We start from the raw sequence: 18,780 nt of genomic DNA, 5'->3' as shown, positions 1-18,780 counted from the left end.
TAGTAATCAGGTAACAAAAGGACCAATAGTTGCTGCTTATCGAGCTATAGTATGATACTCTAGTTATGGTTTAGGATATATGTACCTTTCTCCCAGTAGCATGTTGCTGCTCATGAATTATTTCCTGATCTTGGAATTTTAAAAGTTGACAGGTCCCTCATTTTGAAGATAACATGCTAAAATGGAATTCATACTTTGATAAACATTTCATACCTCTGGATAAATATAGTCAATGTTTTCATAAATACTTTGGAGTTTGAAGCATACCAAAGAATGATTTTAAAAATACACAATGCAATCACAGTTAATAGTTATGAATTGCCAAACACCCTTATGTTTGTTTTCTTCACAATTAAAGAATACTTTAGGTCTAAGCAATACTTGCCATCTATAAAATTAAACTATTGAACCCTTCTCAAGCGTTTCTTCTTCTTGAAAGATCTGTCAATAAGGTGTTAACTCTCTCACAGTAAGCTGAGTAGATGGAGCCTGGAAAAAGTAGTAACACATTTTTTGAAAACAGAAATGTATAATTATACTGACTCCCGAACAAGTCAAGCAATTGATAATGTAAATAATTGTTTAAGTAATATTTTAATGATACCATTTATTGATTTTTTTAAAACTAATACGTACAAGTACCATCAAACAAGAGGCCCATGGGCCACATCACTCACCTGAGTAACTTTGGCCATGCTGTTCTTTACCAGATTTCCCCCTTTTAATATACCTATTGTGGCCCCGCCCTACCACCGGGGGTCAAAATTTGAACAATTTAGAATCTACACTACCTCAGGATGCTTTCAAATATGTCTCAGCTTTATTGGTCCAGTGGTTCTTGAAAAGAAAATTTTTAAAGGTTTTTCTTTAAGTTATATATTTCAATGTAAAACTTGGGTTCCCTATTGTGGCCCCGCCCTACCTTCGAGGGTCAAGATTTGAACAATTTATAATCTACACTACCCTAGGATGCTTCCATATAAGTTTCAGCTTTTCTGGCCCAGTGGTTCTTGAGAAGAAGATTTTTAAAGATTTTTCTCATGTTTTTCAATGTAAAATTTGGACTCCCTATTATGGCCCCGCCCTACCCCCGGGGGTCATGATTTGAACAATTTAGAATCTACACTACCCCAGGATGCTTCCACATAAGTTTCAGCTTTTCTGGCCCAGTGGTTCTTGAGAAGAAGATTTGTAAAGATTTTTCCTATATATTTCAATGTAAAACTTGGATTCCCTACTGTGGCCCTGCCCTACCCCCGGGGGTCATGATTTGAACAGTTTAGATTCTACACTACCCCAGGATGCTTCCATATAAGTTTCAGCTTTTCTGGCCCAGTGGTTCTTGAGAAGAAGATTTTTTAAGATTTTTCCTATATATTTCAATGTAAAACTTGGATTCCCTATTGTGGCCCCGCCCTACCCCCAGGGGTCATGATTTGAACAATTTAGATTCTACACTACCCCAGGATGCTTCCACATAAGTTTCAGTATTTCTGGCCCAGTGGTTCTTGAGAAGAAGATTTTTAAAGATTTTTCCTATATATTTCAATGTAAAACTTGGATTCCCTATTGTGGCCCCGCCCTACCCCCGGGGATCATGATTTGAACAATTAAGATTCTACACTACCCCAGGATGCTTCCACATAAGTTTCAGTATTTCTGGCCCAGTGGTTCTTGAGAAGAAGATTTTTAAAGATTTTTCCTATATATTTCAATGTAAAACTTGGATTCCCTATTGTGGCCCCGCCCTACCCCCGGGGGTCATGATTTTAACAATTTAGAATCTACACTACCCCAGGATGCTTCCATATAAGTTTCAGTATTTCTGGCCCAGTGGTTCTTGAGAAGAAGATTTTTAAAGATTTTTCCTGTATATTTCAATGTAAAACTTGGATTCCCTATTATGGCCCCGCCCTACCCCCGGGGGTCATGATTTTAACAATTTAGAATCTACACTATCCCAGGATGCTTCCACATAAGTTTCAGCTTTTCTGGCCCAGTGGTTCTTGAGAAGAAGATTTTTTAATGACCCCACCCTATTTTTGTCTTTTCTTGATTATCTCCCCTTGTAAGGGGACTTGGCCCTTTATTTTAACAATTTACACTCCCCTTAACCCAAGGATACTTTGTACCAAGTTTGGTTAAAATTGGCCCAGTGGTTCTTGAGAAGAAGATGAAAATGTGAAAAGTTTACAGACGGACGGACAGACGGACAGACGGACGGACGGACGGACAGACGGACGGACGACGGACAACGGGTGATCAGAAAAGCTCACTTGAGCTTTCAGCTCAGGTGAGCTAAAAACATTGGTATCCCTTGGTCTGGTAAATCATACATTGTTGTCATCCATGATTTTTTTCCTTCAAGAACCTGCATAATTGATTTCACTGTACCTGTTTCTGAAAAAATGGACATGGTTTAGAATACAAAATAATATCTATAAAATATAACCTAACTTGCCCTCTATTAAGAACATTGCCCCATGGCTTCTATTTTTTTTCTTCTAGCATTAATCTTAATTCTAAAACTGTGACCTAGAATTGTTTTTTCTTGGTCTTGTTTAACCCATGATCCTTTACAGAAAAAATGGAACATTATCCCCAATTTATCAAGTTACTTATCTAAAATACATATTTAGCGTAGTTTTTCCTGACTTTCATCAGTTTCAATGTTCCACAATGTATGCTGAAAACAGATGGAAAACGTAAACAAACCTGCACTGCAGTGCATGCCAATTGCCAGCCCGGGAGCTCGAGCAGTTTTCCAAGCAATAACCTCCTTAAATCTACCGGTCGATGAAAAGGTATTAAATCAACTGATCCCTGGTTTCATATTTTCGTCAAAAATACCAGAAAATTCTATGAGACCCGCTCAACTTGATTTGAAATGATTGGCTATTCAACCGAATACACAGTGCCATATTTGGGTTACTGTTAAAAGTAAATCGTTCGTTTTGTATTCGAGAAGACTTGAATGAAGAGGATTACATAATACTGAGGTAGAAAACATCGGTATAATATGATAATATATATTTCAGAATTTTAAAGTAAAGGCTGTCAAATGAACGGGGCATATTACTGATATTACCTCTAATAAACAAAACCAATAAGCGTATGACTTATTCAGGGCACTTGCAATGTATGGGAACCAGTCTACAAGGCCACAAAATTCCGCCAAGAATAAACAAAGAAATTGCGGGATGTTGTTTACGTGTGTCACTCGACACTGACTGCAAGGTATTGAAAATGTGCTTAATTGTTGTGTATAACTGTTTTCTGTCTTTCAAGATATTGAAACAGTCGTTTAACATTTCAAACGTAACATCGGGGGGGGGGGGGGGGGGGGGGGGGAGGGGTCACCTCTTAATAATTTACTGCATCAACTACCACTGTGTATAGTGTCAAGATATAATAAATTAAAATGAAAAAAAATCATTAAATTTTTTTTTATAGATTTAGGACAGCTAAATAAAGGGGCGACTATTTTTTGTTTGATGCGGGGGAGGGGGGAAGGGGGTAAAAATATATTAACCTCAAAAATGTTTAAAAGATATAATCTCATCTCAACTGAAAAAAATGATTAATAATCTTTCCTTGTCTGATGCCATTATTTCCTTTACCTCACTGAATTAAGAATTTCTGAGTCAGTTTATTTCCTTTTGTAGTGGTGATGGAGGGGGGGATCAAACTTTGTTCATTTGAGATAAACATGAATTATATGTCCCTGATTATTAAGGAAATCAAATATTCTATTCATCACTGGCTGGAAAATAATTAATCAGACTTAACAGTCAAAAAATTACCTTTTCATAATTTATCTTTTGTAGAAACAAAGAGTGGAGAGCTAATGCATGGTGCTAAGTATGGAAATGTCTCTTGTGGATTGGTTGTGCCAGAGACAAATGTACATTATTTCTATGTTGGGTAATGTCCTTAAGAATGGAAGTTTTTTTCAATTACAAGGGACATGACTTTTTCATATGTTATCACTGTACAGAGATCAAAATATTTTTAAACATTGTTAGGTACTCACTACATTATTCCATCTTTAGAAAAGTATTTAAAATTATTTTCTCACATTTTTTAAAGAGACCAATATTGTGAAGAGATTTTTTTATTTTAATCTTGAATTTGGATATTATACAGGTCAGAAGTCTCGGTACACTTTGGGTGAGTGGCAGTTGGGAAGATGGAAGACCTTCAGATAGTTTGAGATGAAGAAGTTTTTTTAAATGATTGAAAGTGATCATCATAGAATCAACTCTATTATGAAGATAATTTACGAGCAAGTCAGGTGAGGAATTGACTTCAATGTGTTATCACATTGTGTAAATGAATCTTCATTATTAAGATCTTTTACATTTCATTTTTATATATGAACTTGCTTTTCTATTATTCTAAACTTCCAAAAATAAAATTAAAGTAGTTAAAGCATGCTACAAACATTTTAAGTATCTTGGCAAGTTTTCAGGGATATTGCAGATGTGCTTTAATTTCAAAAGATAACTAATTTATGCAAACCTGGAAAAGAAATGGATGTTATTATCTATAATTTCGAAGATTATGTTTATTATTAGCACTCCTTTTGTCCAACACCCAAGAAATCTGAGTATCCATCCTACTGTTGAATTAACTGGTGACCAAGAAAAGATGACAGAGAGGGGAATCAAATATGGATGCCATTGTGATCAAACATATACACACAGACTAGAAAATATCTGAAAATTTATAGATGAACATTCAAGCAATTATAATAATGAAAGTTATTCAGCAAGAGAGTTTTTGCACAAGTTTAATTTCAGTAAAATTGTGTATATTGTGCACAGAGGAACTTAGTATGTAACTCTTTATGATTATCCATTTCTTTAGAGGATGTATTAGGAGTATATTTAAATAATCATTATCTTGTAGAAAAGAGCACACAAAAATTTTCTCTCTGTGTGAAGCAAGACACAAATGCATACACTCAAGCATTAACCACAACCACTGTTACATATTTTCCAGGGCATGTGAAGTCGAGCACATACATGAAAATGTGTGAAGCTGGACACATATGCAAACACACAAGCATCTACCACAACCAATTACATATTTTCCAGGGCATGTGAAGTCGAGCACACACAACATCTACCACAACACCAGTTACATATTTTCCAAGGCGTGTGAAGTCGAGCACATACATGAAAATGTGTGAAGCTGGACACATATGCAAAAACACAAGCATCTACCACAACCAATTACATATTTTCCAAGGCGTGTGAAGTCGAGCACATACATGAAAATGTGTGAAGCTGGACACATATGCAAACATACAAGCATCTACCACAACCAATTACATATTTTCCAAGGCGTGTGAAGTCGAGCACATACATGAAAATGTGTGAAGCTGGACACATATGCCAACACACAAGCATCTACCACAACCAATTACATATTTTCCAAGGCGTGTGAAGTCGAGCACATACATGTACATGAAAATGTGTGAAGCTGGACACAAGCATCTACCACAACCAATTACATATTTTCCAAGGCGTGTGAAGTCGAGCACATACATGAAAATGTGTGAAGCTGGACACATATGCAAACATAACAACATGTACCACAACACCAGTTACATATTTTCCAAGGCATGTGAAGTCGAGCACATACATGAAAATGTGTGAAGCTGGACACATACGCAAGCACTCAAGCATCTACCACAACCAGTTACATATTTTCCAAGGCGTGTGAAGATGGACACAATGCAAACATTATCTACCACAGACACAATGCACATATCACATTTAATCCAAAGTATAAAGTCAAGCTCAAACAGGCTCACTGCATGAAGCTGGACACATGCATTTACTTATGCATCTTGCAAAACTACCTCTGAACCTATATTCTAATAGATGTTTAAGCATTTTGTTTCTTTATTTTGTGAATATGTAAATTACACGATTATGCTTACAAGATGTCAACATTATTAACCTGTACATAAATACTCATTAGATAGCCTTTATTAGTTTAAATTGGAAATACTAGTACTTTGCCTGATTTATGTTGTGTAGTTTCTCATCAGTGATCTTGAGTAATAACTGAGTAAGGCATTTTTAGTTCCATTTAAACTGTGAAGTTTTGACACGTGTACATGCACAATAATATTGTATTGTATTTTAACCTTTTTTATTTCATTCTTTGTCATTTTATTGCCTGTTCTAGTAAAAGATGTAATCTTGTAATGTTTGTAACTGTTTTTGGTAGATATTTATAAAGCAGAAATTATAACAGAAAAGGTTTCAATATATCTAAACTAAAAGCAAATAAAAAAGAGCTCTCCATCTATCAGATATCAGCAAATCAGATAACTTAAAGGTTAAGTCATAGGGAATTTTAAAGTTTATTATATCTATATTCTGATATCTGGTACCATTTTTACATTTGTGATTTTCCGTCTACAGTATACAAAAATAGTATAAATTTTTATATTTTGTAGATGACAATCTCTAATACTAAATACAACTGGAAATTGATATAACGCGTGAAAATTTGTGTATTTTTAGTAAGATCGAGTTTAACAAAATGGGGTGGGGGTAACACAATAGACACATCAGATACCTATTTATTGAAAGTCAAAAACCATTTGTTGAAATCTTAAGTACGAGTGTATTAAACAAAAGCCAGTATTCAAGTAAGGATTTTAAAAAGTTTCATTATATATATATATATATATATATATATATATATATATATATATATATATATATATATATATATATATATATATATATATATATATATATATATATATATATATATAAACTTTAATGCAGCATTAAAGGTGAAAGGTTAGATTTAATTACCTTTTCGTGTAAGTAAAGGTTACCTTTTCACCTTTACTTTTTGTAAAGTTAATACAAAGATGACCTTGCTTTTTGGAGCACCTTTAATGAGATTTACTTTGCAAGTAAAGTTTTGTAAAGGTGTTTTTTCAAGCAGTGTTAAGTGGTAGGGCTTTCAATTTATGATCTGGACGTACCGGGTTTGATTCTCGTTCACTGCATCAAACCTAAGACGTAAACATAGATAGTGACTGTTCCTTCACCAAACATCCAGTATTAGAAGTAAAAGTTACAGGCTTTTCAGATGATAAGAACTGAGGCCCCATATCACAGTAGATGTTGGCATGATAAAGAACCCTCATTGCTCAATGGCCTGAGTGCCAAGTGAGCTCTAAATGTGAAGCTCTTCATGGTATGTGTTGATGTCTCTACATCAGTGAAAAAATTCTCGATGGGATGTAAAAGAGCAAACAATCAATCTCTTTCATTATTCCTATCTAGATTGTTACACAAGTTCTGATTGGTTAGCAAGCCAGGTGTAAATTTCTGTACACCTGGCTCCAGCTTGCGTAAATAATGTGACATCATAATGTATTGTTTGAACACTCTAGCATGAAAAGCAAATATACGGCCTTCGAGTGTATGGTCTAAAACCCGGGGTAAAATGCACATACACCCTTGATTGAACCTAGATAATATTAGTTATCCAGGTCCAATCAAGGGTGTATGGGGATTTACCCCAGGTTTTATTCCAGACACTCTGAGGCCGAAGGCCTCAGGGTATATGGAATACAACCCGAGGTAAATCCCCGTACACCCCTGATTGGACCTGGAAACTTCGGCCTCAGGGTGTCTGGAATAAAACCCGTGGTAAATCCCCATACACCCTTGATTGGACCTGGATAACGAATTTATTTCCTATGTACCCAAATAAATTCTTTGTAAACAAGTCCAAACAACTGCGTTTCAAGCTATTGATATTATTTACTACCTCCTACAATGCATCAATCGTGACATGTTATTTGCTTTTTATCACAGAGAAACTATGCATTGTGACGTCAATTTTTTTGCATTGTGACGTCAAGTTTTTTACCCCCGGCTTAAGGAAGCGATTGCAAGGCGTCACGTGATCAACTCATGTGATGTTTTAAAAAAGAAGATTTACGGTAACCATTTCCGGAATAACAGCTGAATAAGGTGCGTGATTATGATTAAGCCCATGACAAAAGATCTTCGTGGCAATATTTTTAAAACAGAGAAAGAATAAGATAAATATGTAATGTTGCAGGGTGTTGGTGAGCGTACGCAGATTTTTTTTATCCCCGTGTTTTTTTTTTTTTTTTTTTTTTTGTTTTTTTTTTTTTTTTTCGTTTTGACACGTCTACCTTTTGTCTTAGTTCTGAACACTGAAATCTATTTCATGAATAAATTTAATTCATATCTGGATCTTTATGTCCTCTAATTTTATTTAAAATATTAGAATTTTATTTGAGATCGGTTTCTTTCCTATGGGATCTACATCTATGAATAGATATTCATTTTCTAAAAGCTTCAGACGGCGTGATTTTCTCAGTGATTATAATGAATATAGGCCTATATGGATGGACAGATAAACGAATGCGATTTTCACATATACGTGTATAGACCAGTTTGAGGTCGCATGCTGGACATGAACGTATTTTTAAAAATATCGCAGAGGAAATTGTTTTCTTCTGTAAGATCTTCTCTAGCATTTTCAACTCTTACATCGACCATGTAAACATTGAATCGTCGGCACATTATTACGTAAACAATTGTGGTGGTAAAGTGTTTTATGCGTCGTATTTGGTAAAAAATTGAAACTTAACACACTTCTTCTTACAGAAAAGAAAAGTTTCTTTTTGCAAGTTTTCACAAATCTAGCAAAAAATACGCGTGTAAGAATGACAGACGAAACTAAGAGAGGTTAATTCTGACAATCGAGGTACTACGGAGGAACCAGGTATACCATACAGAGAAAATTATTTTGAGCATATACATTTATAAAAAAAAAACAAAAACAAAAACAAAACCAAAAACATTTCAACTCATCATGCTCACGGGAATATATTTGAAAAATGAATTAATTTTTTTTAAAATTCACGAGGACATGAACAAGGACTTCACCTCAGAATATTTCATGAACCGCGTGAGCATGAAGCGCAAATTTATAAATGTCATTCTACGATTATTTTTGAAACAAAACAGTTTGCACTATAGTTTTGACGTCAAGTGTGGCATTATGACGTCACAATGGAGATATGTAGGCTTACCTAGTTCTAAAAAATTGAATTGTTTTCTAACTTGCAATGAATCTGAAGGAAAAATATTTGCAAATGTAAATATTAAATAGTAAATCACTAAAATTTGTCAAATAAGATAATAGCTAGGATTTTTATATACGGTATATATTGCAGGTACAAGTTCTCTGAAATATCTGAAATAACCTATTCATTCAATGTGTTCAAGTGACTGCCCCCCCCCCCCCTTCCGATACCAAGTCACAGTGCAGAGAACTCGATGAGTGTTCAGAGAATGAACAATTTGGCCCTTAGACCACTGTGCACTGGTTTAGAATGTATATACTTATATTGATATAATAACGGAATGAATATTTTGGAGATGGGGAAATAAAAAAAAATATATGCATATTGTTGTTTTTTGTGTACATGATACTTATATCATTCTGCGATCATTCTGCTCTACATATAAAATGAGCAACCACCACAAGATTTTCAGGAAAAAAAATTATTAATCTATACGTATTTTCTATAGTTTTTTAACAGATTATGCATATTAAAGGTTCAGCAACAAACCATTAGATTAAAATTTATGAAATCTTTTAATATTTTAGGAAGGGGGGGGGGTATTGAAATGCATGTAGCTTAAAAAAGAATGTGATGACCCCACTTCATATTTAAACCATAAGTCACTTATAATAACTGTTACAAAATATATTAATTTTAGGAAAATTCATTGGGCAATTTTTTGTCAAGACGTTGAAAACTGCTCTTGGGGTGAAAATATTACTGCAAATTTACAATGACTACTCCCCAAAGCAACTGTGGCATTAGTACATCTATCAATAGTTTCCGATACAACTTTTATTTTCGATGAATATAAAGCATATTATTTAATATCTGGTGAAAATTATTTAATTTGTTTCAATTTTGATACCTGCATGGCATACTTAAAATTTCACTACATAAATATCAAAATATTGAAAAACGGTGGTTACCATGGCAACCATATCTTCCTTATAATCCTGATGACCATGGTTGAAATTTTCATATTATGATACCATTAACGTAAGGCAAATTATATGTAAAAATGAGAAAAAATCATAGAGCGGATTTTTTTCATGTACCCTTGCAATCACTTCCTTAAGTCAGGTATACGGAAATTTACACCCAACTTTTTAACCAATCAAAGCTTGTGTTACAAGCTACATAGCAAATAACTAATATTACAGCTCTTAATTTATTAGAGAAAGTAAAGAATTCTGATTATTATAATTGTTTTATAAATGAAAGAAAATGAACTGAAAAAAAAAACAATAAAATTTTTAACAAGTCCTGTCTGTTTGATTATAACCTGATTATTACATGGTGATAAAAATTTCGGACTACCCTTAGTTTCAAAAATTTTTCCAACTGCCATCCCTAAAATCTATTTCAAACTTTCATATAAAACATTTCCAATTTTTGGCTGTTTATATACACTGATCATGAAATATACCTGAGAAATTTAATTAAGCTGACTTTTTACATGTGTTACAGAACATCAATTTCTGACCTATAGCAATTAATATTTAAAGTATTTTGGCTAGTGTATTGTTGAACCTATATGCCTTTTTGTTTTCAAGAATAAAGTGGCATAGTTGTTAAGAGTATTTTCTTATTTTATTCCTAAGAGTTGTGAAATAAGGAGCTGATTGATGATGATCCTTAATGCGCAAGGTTCGACACTTACATTAGTCCGTTAGTTTCAGGCTAATACATTTTCATTCTGACTAATAAAATCTGTATCTATAATTAGTCTGAATGGACATAACCCTTTATACTTCCAGTTCATGGGTTCGAATACACTGAGTGACAAAGATAAGGATCCTGTGGATAAAACCATATAACACTAGGTCTCATGTTTCAGTAGGTGCTGGCATAGAGAGTGAAACCACGAGAGAAAATTTCTAAGAAGATTTCAAGAAAACAAACAACTATAAAAATAGCGCAGTGGTAAGAGCGACTCTGCTCTAGAGTCGCAGAGTAAGGAGTTGATCCTTAAGTCGCAGGTTCGAATGCCACTGTGGGACATGGAGACAGGTCCTTTGGATGAGACCGTATAAACCGAAGTCCCGTGTCCCAGTAGGTGCTGGAACGAAAAACATCCCTCACTGCTCAATGGCCCCGAGTGCCGAGCATAGGTCAAAACCTGCAGCTCTCCACCGACAAGCGGTGGTGTCTCCACATGAGTGAAAAATTCTTGAGAAGGACATTAAACAACTAACAAACAAATAATTCAATGTAGTTTACACATACCATAAAAATTATCATGATTATGTCATTCGCTGTTAACAAGCTGGTACGTGTAGCTCAGACTTCACACCGAATTTCATGCAAACTATTACATCACTGCCAAATAGTTAAGACATCATCGATTATAGTTATATTTAGAGTATTCACTGCCAATTGACTGTGAAATTTACATAGCCCATGAAAACTATCAATTTACAAACTTACATTTTTTTTCATGTACTACCCAACATGCGGTTACATTAATGTGCTCAAAATAAATTTCATAACCACACTCCACAAAGAAAATGAAGTTTGATATTTTATGTAACATACATAATAAAGTATTCATAAGCATTACAAGCTATTGTAGTAAAAGTTTAAATGATAATGTCAAAGTGTTTACAGTTTGAGTCTGTACAATAAAAAAAGATATATAACATCAGCTGATCAGTGTAATATGTCATGTGCGAGTTAGCATTTATCAATCTGTGTATATTCCAAATAAATTAATTATGTTAAAAAAAAAAAAAAAACTTACCTTCATTCTTTTGAATCGTTCATACTTCATAGGAATGACACAGACACTAACACATCACTGATAACTCTTTTCTTACTCGTTTCACTCTGCCGTCAGAATTTCCTCGCAATCGCACACAAGATCTTTGGTTTAAAACTCAGAATAAATCCATCTTTACGCTAATGCTCCATATACGTAATCAGAAAAGTTAATCACCTTATAAGCCACCTGAGGATTGAATAATGCATGTCTACATGTATACGCAATCGATATCAAACATACAGTGAGAATTCTTCGTTGCGTTGCGGAGGGATGCAATTCTGATGAAAGAAAAAGGGGAAGATATGGTTACATGAAAGATGTAAGATTTTACCCCTTTCCAACCCAGAAAAAAACGCCTGCACAAAGAAAACGCTGGCTGGACCTCTTGAGAAGAGAAAATTATGAGCCAAAGAGAAATCACAGAGTATGCTCTCTTCATTTTAAGGAAGGCAGACCAACAGAAGATCATCCATACCCAGAGCTCTTTGCATATAATAATTTTAAGGAAAGTCTGAAGGTTTGTTATGATTTTGATTATTAAACATCCCAAAGTTAGTATCAGGTATCATGATTGTACGTATCGAATGACTGGTGCCTGCCTGCCTGGCATAGTTGTGCACACTATTTCCTTTTGATGTAATATAAAATCAAGATTACAGCTCTACAAACCTGCATCAAGATAAATGGAAAATGATAATGTACTATCATAATGATATATTGTAGGATTAAACACAAAATTGAGAACTGTTTGAGCTTTGAACATTTTAAATAGGTATGGAATATTACAATTTAGAGATACACATACTATAGTCTTGAGTGCTTAAAGATTTGTTATCTTTAGATTCGTTCAACAACTTCTATATCCAAGAGGAAACAGTGTATTGTACAAGACCCTCATTCTGAAATCTCAGTTCCTCCCCCAGTGGATTCCCTGGCTGCCAATGAAAGAGTACTTGTATGTAAGATTATTTGCTGATATAAAATTCAGTAACAAAACTTGTGCACAAGTATTTATCATTGCAGATCAATAAAAATATTTGATTATTTAAATGTATTTTTGAAAACTGAATTTTATTTTTTTTTTTTAAATTAAGGAATATTATTTTTCAGCATTCGCAGATTAATAATGACAATTCCATTTTTGTTTCTGGAGAATTGAATGGAAGTTGGCCAATAACTCAAGAAATAGAAGTGAGTGATCATGAGCGTCCAACAGCTGGATCTTTTCCTGACACAGGTGAAATTTTCGAAAGACTTGTTATATAGTTTCTGTAAAAGAAGAGCCCCTGTACCTCTACATAATTCATAGAAGTCCTTCTCGTGATTGGCCAGGGGACCTTGACTGGGAACTGTTGAGTCATACGAGTAAACAGTAGCAGATGTTGGTTGGGGATGTGTCTGGTCCACTCTCATGTCTGTGTCGGTGATCTTCTGGGGGTAACTTACCTGCATAAAGAAATTAAACGATTGAAAAAAAAAAAACAGATAACTAAAATATTCCAGTATATTTGGCCTCTTAAACAGATCAACGCTGGAGAAAGGTTGAGACATTCGGGTAGAATGCCTTTTCAGTCCTCCGTAAGGAACGGGGCGGGGCATATTAGCTAACCTGAAATTGGTTTCGTCTGAATATGATAAACTGATATAGGGATTGAAGCTATTATCCTGGTTATCTTTAAAATGTGCTTCGAACAAATACTAAAGCAAGGTAATTGTCCATAGGGCTTTTATTTCCCGCTATCAGAGTTAGGTTATAGAGGTACCATTAAGTCATGCCAAGGTCGAGTGACATATTTTTTCAAGCTATTAATGTTATACCCCTTATCTTTGAAGTGTGCTTCAAACTTTTATCGGGACAAGCACCAAGTATTTCAAGGTTGGGTGACATATTTCCAACATCTATTTTTCATTCATATTAGGTCACTTGATACTTGATACAGATACTGGAAATGGGTTAAGAACCTTAGGAAATACCTCTTTTCAGGTTGTAACTTGACCTTTAATCCGTATATCAATATAAGAAACAAAGTTCATGTAAAGTAACTGACCTTTTCCTGTTCTTGAAACCCCTCCAAAATTTTATAAGGATTACTCAATAATCTCCTTTATCCATTATTTTCAGTAATCTATACGGGCTTACTGGCTGCTGATTCAGCCTAGTTTTGATGTTGAATTCTTCCATTGCGCATCGAGACTGCATGGTCGTATAGTTGCATGGGGCCAATTCCAGAGATATTCTGTTGTCTTTGTGATTTGAAGAGAGTACAGAGGATGAACTTCATTTTCAGTTAAAATGTATCTGTGCAAGAACTTTCGATATGATTTTCTCTAAAAATCTGTTGAAATATCACCCTAAGGGAAAAAGTACTTCCGAAAGAAATTCTTACTCGTGTAAAGAAAAGCTTAAGGACACACGAGACCTTCCTCAATTACAGATAAATTTCCATAAAACTTCATGCTTTATCTATTTGCATATAAACCTGTTTATGCAAAAAAATTGGGGGTATATCACCAGGCTATTTATAGAGTTAGAATAAATTGGATTATTCTTATTATAGCAGTGCAAAAAAGCTATTGAATGCTATAAATAAAGTCATAGTATATATTTCGCATTGAAACTATGTATCCAGATGGGAAAATATGATATAAAATGAAATTTAATTTTTGAAACCCATGTTCCAAGGCTACTGAAGAAATTTTCTATAGAAAATGTTATTTTTCTCATTGTAACTGATCGAGTTATCTCTCTTTGATAAGAAATAAATGAGATTAAAATGTAGTGGAATAGTATCTGTATTTACATCACGGATAATTTTTCAAATCAGAAACATGTAATCATTATATTCATACCGGTATAACAACATCTTTCTAAACTTCTATAAAAGATCGACAGAACATCACCAACTGTGCAAGTGTATTACTCACAATATTGAGCAAGTGGTCATTTATAATTCATAAAATACTGACGTAATGACTTGATATTTTTACAATTTGATGTTACTCTGACCTTACCCATGTTTTTTTTTTTTTCTGACAAGATAAACTTTATGCCATTCACAGGATCTCTCTGGTGAGCAATACAAAGATGGTCATAATGAAGACCAGAAGCTGCAATTTTGTTAGCTGTAAATTTGGATAAAATATTTTCATCTACAAGATGTTTCAATGAAGAAGCATTTCTACTCATTACAATTGCATAATTGTCATTTTCAATAACAAACTCAACACCGAAGCTGTGTTTCTTCATCATCCCTCTGGATATCTCAAGATGAAGCACAAGTCGTTGTAGAGCTTGGGGGTCTGCTAGGGCATCATGGGCATCATAATGTGATGTACATAAATCTTTCAAAAGGTCCACTTGTTTGTAAGATCTGCTGTTGGGAACTGCTTCTCTGAATAGAGTTAATGTGTCTATGAATCCAATAATGAAGTCATTCGCACTTAGTCCTACCTGATGCATTGCACGGACAATAACACTGGAGTCAAATTTTGCATTTTGAGCAACTAGCACTATGTTTGAAATTTTTTTCAACCATGCAACAAATGTTTTCATAGCATCCTTGGTATTCTTACATGGCACCTGCATTCCATTCTTGAACATCAAATTCTCCTTCACAGCAATACCGGACACAGCGGTGGCAGAGGGTGAAATGGACTGAGTAGATGGAAGAACATACTGTGAAAATGATTCTTCAGAAAGACACGCACCAATCTGGGTAACTTCACAATCTTTACCTAAATCATAAGGAAAAGGAATTACACATCAATATGTCACAAACAAAAAACATACACTTTTACATTACAAATTTATTATTCAGTAAAAAATGAAGCAGTTGCATTGCATAATTATTCTAAAAATAATGCTTCAGTTCCATGCATTACTTCTGTGTCAATATATGAACAGTTACCAAGACCTGTAGTTTCCAAATCAAAATAAACAAATGTGCACTGGTCATGAGCAATAGGTGTAGACTGGGGTTTTCTCAGGGGTGGTGGTATCTCTGTAATGTTTTCCATGTCTTCTTCATTATTGTTTAGATCAACGCATGTTTTGTATGTAGTTCCCTCCCTAATCTCTGATGACTCTTGTGACTTCTGGGAATCTATTTTCTTCATTGCCCTGTTTTTCATGTAAGCTGCTGTATCTTCTCTTTCCCTGTCGTGTTTCCTTTTCAAGTCCGTTTTCTTTGCACTGGAACTAGTGACTTGTCCAGGAGAAAGAAGCAACTTCTCATTTACCTGAAAAGAAAGAGGATATGATATCTTCATTACATTGAAATACATGTGTTTACTGTAATGTCTTATAGATATAGTATTGTTATAATTGTGTGCAGTAATGAAGTATACAAATTACTATACTATATACCTGTATTACATATTGATGTCCTACATTTTTCTGTGCCACAGCAGCAGCTATGCGAAAGTCATTACTCTCGGAGCCAGAGTAGAAGGTGGACTTTGGTGTTTTACTTGCAACTGTATTGTTGAAACATTCATTTGCCTGAGTACTTCCTAAGTTGATCAATTTTTCAGCCTGCGATATGTAGAATCCAAAGAGAGATGAGAGATCAGATTTCAACTGCTGGTTAGAAAGGTACCTATGATAAGGAAGCTGCTGTGGCTTGTAGGTTTCAGGAGAAGAGAGAAATCCACACCAGGTATCACATAGGCTGTGGTCTCCATAGACATGTGGTGTTATGGCCTCCAGAATTTTCTTTAGACTAATCAAATCTTCTTGATTTTGACTGATGCAGTATTTGAAACACTTGCTGATATGATTTATGGTTTTGGTATTTAGTTCTTTGTAGTTTTTGCTCTTCTTCAGGTCATATAATTTATTTGTAAATTGTATCATTGTATGGTTTTTGTCACTCTGCTTCTTTAGGGCTGGGTTAACCTCCAGACGTGCTCTTGCAACAGTTGTCGAATCATTGTCCATGATAATAGTACTGACATTCACATCATTTTGGCCTAGGTCTTGCAACATCTGTATGCACATATCTGGTTCCATGACTTTTGCACTTTTTGACCAGTTCTTTCGACAGTCATGGATAGGTAGAACCTTCCCAGATTTTTCAGAGTTATCACATACTCTACAATAGCTGTTGCGAGTTGCAAAATTGATGATTTTTCCTGTTTCATTTCCAATCATTGCTGCATGACCTGCAAAATTTTTATAACATGTACATAATGTATAAATTACAGTAATATCACAACTAGACTACTGTGTAATTTCATTTGAAAATAAAATCTACTGTCTTACATTTTATGTATTACCAGTATGCCATACACTAATCAGTCTATTGAAGTTGGACTATCAAACATTGGAAGATATATTCATTTTTAAAAAAGATATCCCTGATTATTTCACTAACATCCACTAAATGGATAAAAATGTACTACATGCCACAAATGCTACAAAGTGTAATGTATAGGATATGTGTATAATACCTACTGTAATGTTTAGAAAATAAAATAAATACCTGACAAACTTCAATAGGATCGACCTGATCCTCTTTTCTGCCACCCACCATCAAATGATACAGAAAGCTCATTAGGTGTACTGTAAAACAACACAGTGCATATAATTTACCGGTATATATGTAACCTTGTTTTTGCTTTTTATATTATAAGTATTGCATATATAATAATAAACTGTTTGATAAAAATACCTGTTACAGTACACAGGTTAAAAAAATGTACAATATATTTCTGTGACACAAGTAATGATAATTCATAGCTTTCAACATTATTTTTGGTACCTTGATGATTCCTTCTCGACTGCAGCTATATCGTCACAACTCTTTTTGGCCACTTCTTCTAATGCCTTTCCTACTTCCCTCTCTGTTTTTTTTCAAGGTTTTATGGCACATAGATGGAATATTAAGTACACTTAAGAGCATTGATGCTTTCTTCTGGCCAATACCTGCATGAAGCATACCTGCAAAATATACACAATTTTGTAGACGGTTACTTTTACAACATAATTATACATCTGAATTATTGTAATTTATTATATCTTTAGTGGTTCAACTAGTAGACCATTCAAATATCATATAAAAATATGTCCTCAAAATAGAAGTGCACTTCATTGTTGTTTGTAGTACATGTACATATAAAATTTAATTATCAATACAATGCCTACCAAGAGCCAGTTTTGTGCTGACATCAAATGCTCTAGATGGATGGTCACTGTCTATGCGAAAGTGTCTCTTTCCAGTTGGAACTGATACCACCATATCACAATTCACACACTTTATTTGTAACATTGATGCCAGTCCATATCTGATCTCGCCACATATATTCGTGAAGTTCAAAGGATGTCTGCAGAATTCACAGCCTTAAATCAGCTTCTCAATGACATACTTAATTTCAATAATCCTTCTTCCTTCATTCCACTTTATCGTTACATCATCATCAGTGTCTTCAAAAGCTATCTCCATTACCTCTTCTTCGATGTTTGATGGTACTGACATACAATAATCATGCTCAAAAGGTACATATTCTGGCAAATCGATGGAGTGAGAAGTCTCAGACAGAGAAAGAACTTCATCATCGTGACCTTTAATAAATTAAATGCACAGTTATACAATAATATGCAGGATATACACGAAGTCGTTTATACGTCTGTATGAACAATATATGAAAGAGAATCGAAAACAAGAAATCATAATAAAATTTTCACTCACTTGGCTCCAAAAGTATTTCTTCTTGGTTTTTTCGCTGTTTGTTTATTTCTAATGCTCGTATTTTCCTCAACCTCTTTCAGATATAAACTTTCCACCTTTACCGCGAAATTGCTCCTCCATGTTGTAAACAAACTAATAAAATTACCTCCAATTACAAAAAAGCCATAAAGGGACATAAC

The 18,780-nt window shown here is 34.3% G+C and overlaps 2 protein-coding genes and 1 long non-coding RNA gene across 3 annotated transcripts; 2 read left to right on the top strand and 1 right to left on the bottom strand.

Annotated features, from left to right (window-relative positions):
* Nucleotides 1-3,121: 3,121 nt before the first annotated feature.
* Nucleotides 3,122-4,240, top strand: LOC133203417 (uncharacterized). The gene is made up of 3 exons (XR_009723412.1): nt 3,122-3,237; nt 3,828-3,924; nt 4,147-4,240. It is a non-coding gene; the product is annotated as an uncharacterized LOC133203417 (long non-coding RNA).
* Nucleotides 4,241-11,810: 7,570 nt separating this feature from the next.
* On the top strand, nt 11,811-13,178 carry LOC133203356 (THAP domain-containing protein 11-like). The gene is made up of 4 exons (XM_061339151.1): nt 11,811-11,823; nt 12,155-12,429; nt 12,754-12,867; nt 13,023-13,178. The coding sequence occupies exons 1-4, from the start codon at nt 11,811-11,813 to the stop codon at nt 13,176-13,178; spliced, it is 558 nt and encodes a 185-aa protein (XP_061195135.1).
* A 91-nt stretch (nt 13,179-13,269) lies between these two features.
* Nucleotides 13,270-16,051, bottom strand: LOC133203355 (uncharacterized). Its single transcript, XM_061339150.1, has 3 exons — nt 15,821-16,051; nt 14,994-15,647; nt 13,270-13,358 (listed from the first exon to the last, which is right to left on the bottom strand). The coding sequence occupies exons 1-3, from the start codon at nt 16,041-16,043 to the stop codon at nt 13,270-13,272; spliced, it is 966 nt and encodes a 321-aa protein (XP_061195134.1). The 5' UTR covers nt 16,044-16,051.
* Nucleotides 16,052-18,780: the final 2,729 nt, after the last annotated feature.

Source organism: Saccostrea echinata, unplaced genomic scaffold, assembly GCF_033153115.1.
Source record: "Saccostrea echinata isolate AGI-Se365-2 ecotype Australia unplaced genomic scaffold, CSIRO_AGI_Sech_v1 ptg000050l, whole genome shotgun sequence".
Lineage (NCBI taxonomy): Eukaryota > Metazoa > Mollusca > Bivalvia > Ostreida > Ostreidae > Saccostrea > Saccostrea echinata.
Note: the sequence above shows the minus strand (reverse complement) of the source record. Positions and strands in the feature narration are given on the sequence as shown.

Coding starts and splice junctions, on each gene's coding strand:
- LOC133203356 (XM_061339151.1), top strand. Junction 12,430..12,753: donor ATTTTAAGGAAAGTCTGAAG/GTTTGTTATGAT, acceptor TGTTATCTTTAG/ATTCGTTCAACAACTTCTAT. Junction 12,868..13,022: donor CTGCCAATGAAAGAGTACTT/GTATGTAAGATT, acceptor ATTATTTTTCAG/CATTCGCAGATTAATAATGA.
- LOC133203355 (XM_061339150.1), bottom strand. CDS start 16,043: ATGAAAAACAGGGCAATGAAGAAAATAGATTCCCAGAAGTCACAAGAG. Junction 15,648..15,820: donor TTTGGAAACTACAGGTCTTG/GTAACTGTTCAT, acceptor CTTATGATTTAG/GTAAAGATTGTGAAGTTACC. Junction 13,359..14,993: donor TCTTCATTATGACCATCTTT/GTATTGCTCACC, acceptor TTCTTTATGCAG/GTAAGTTACCCCCAGAAGAT.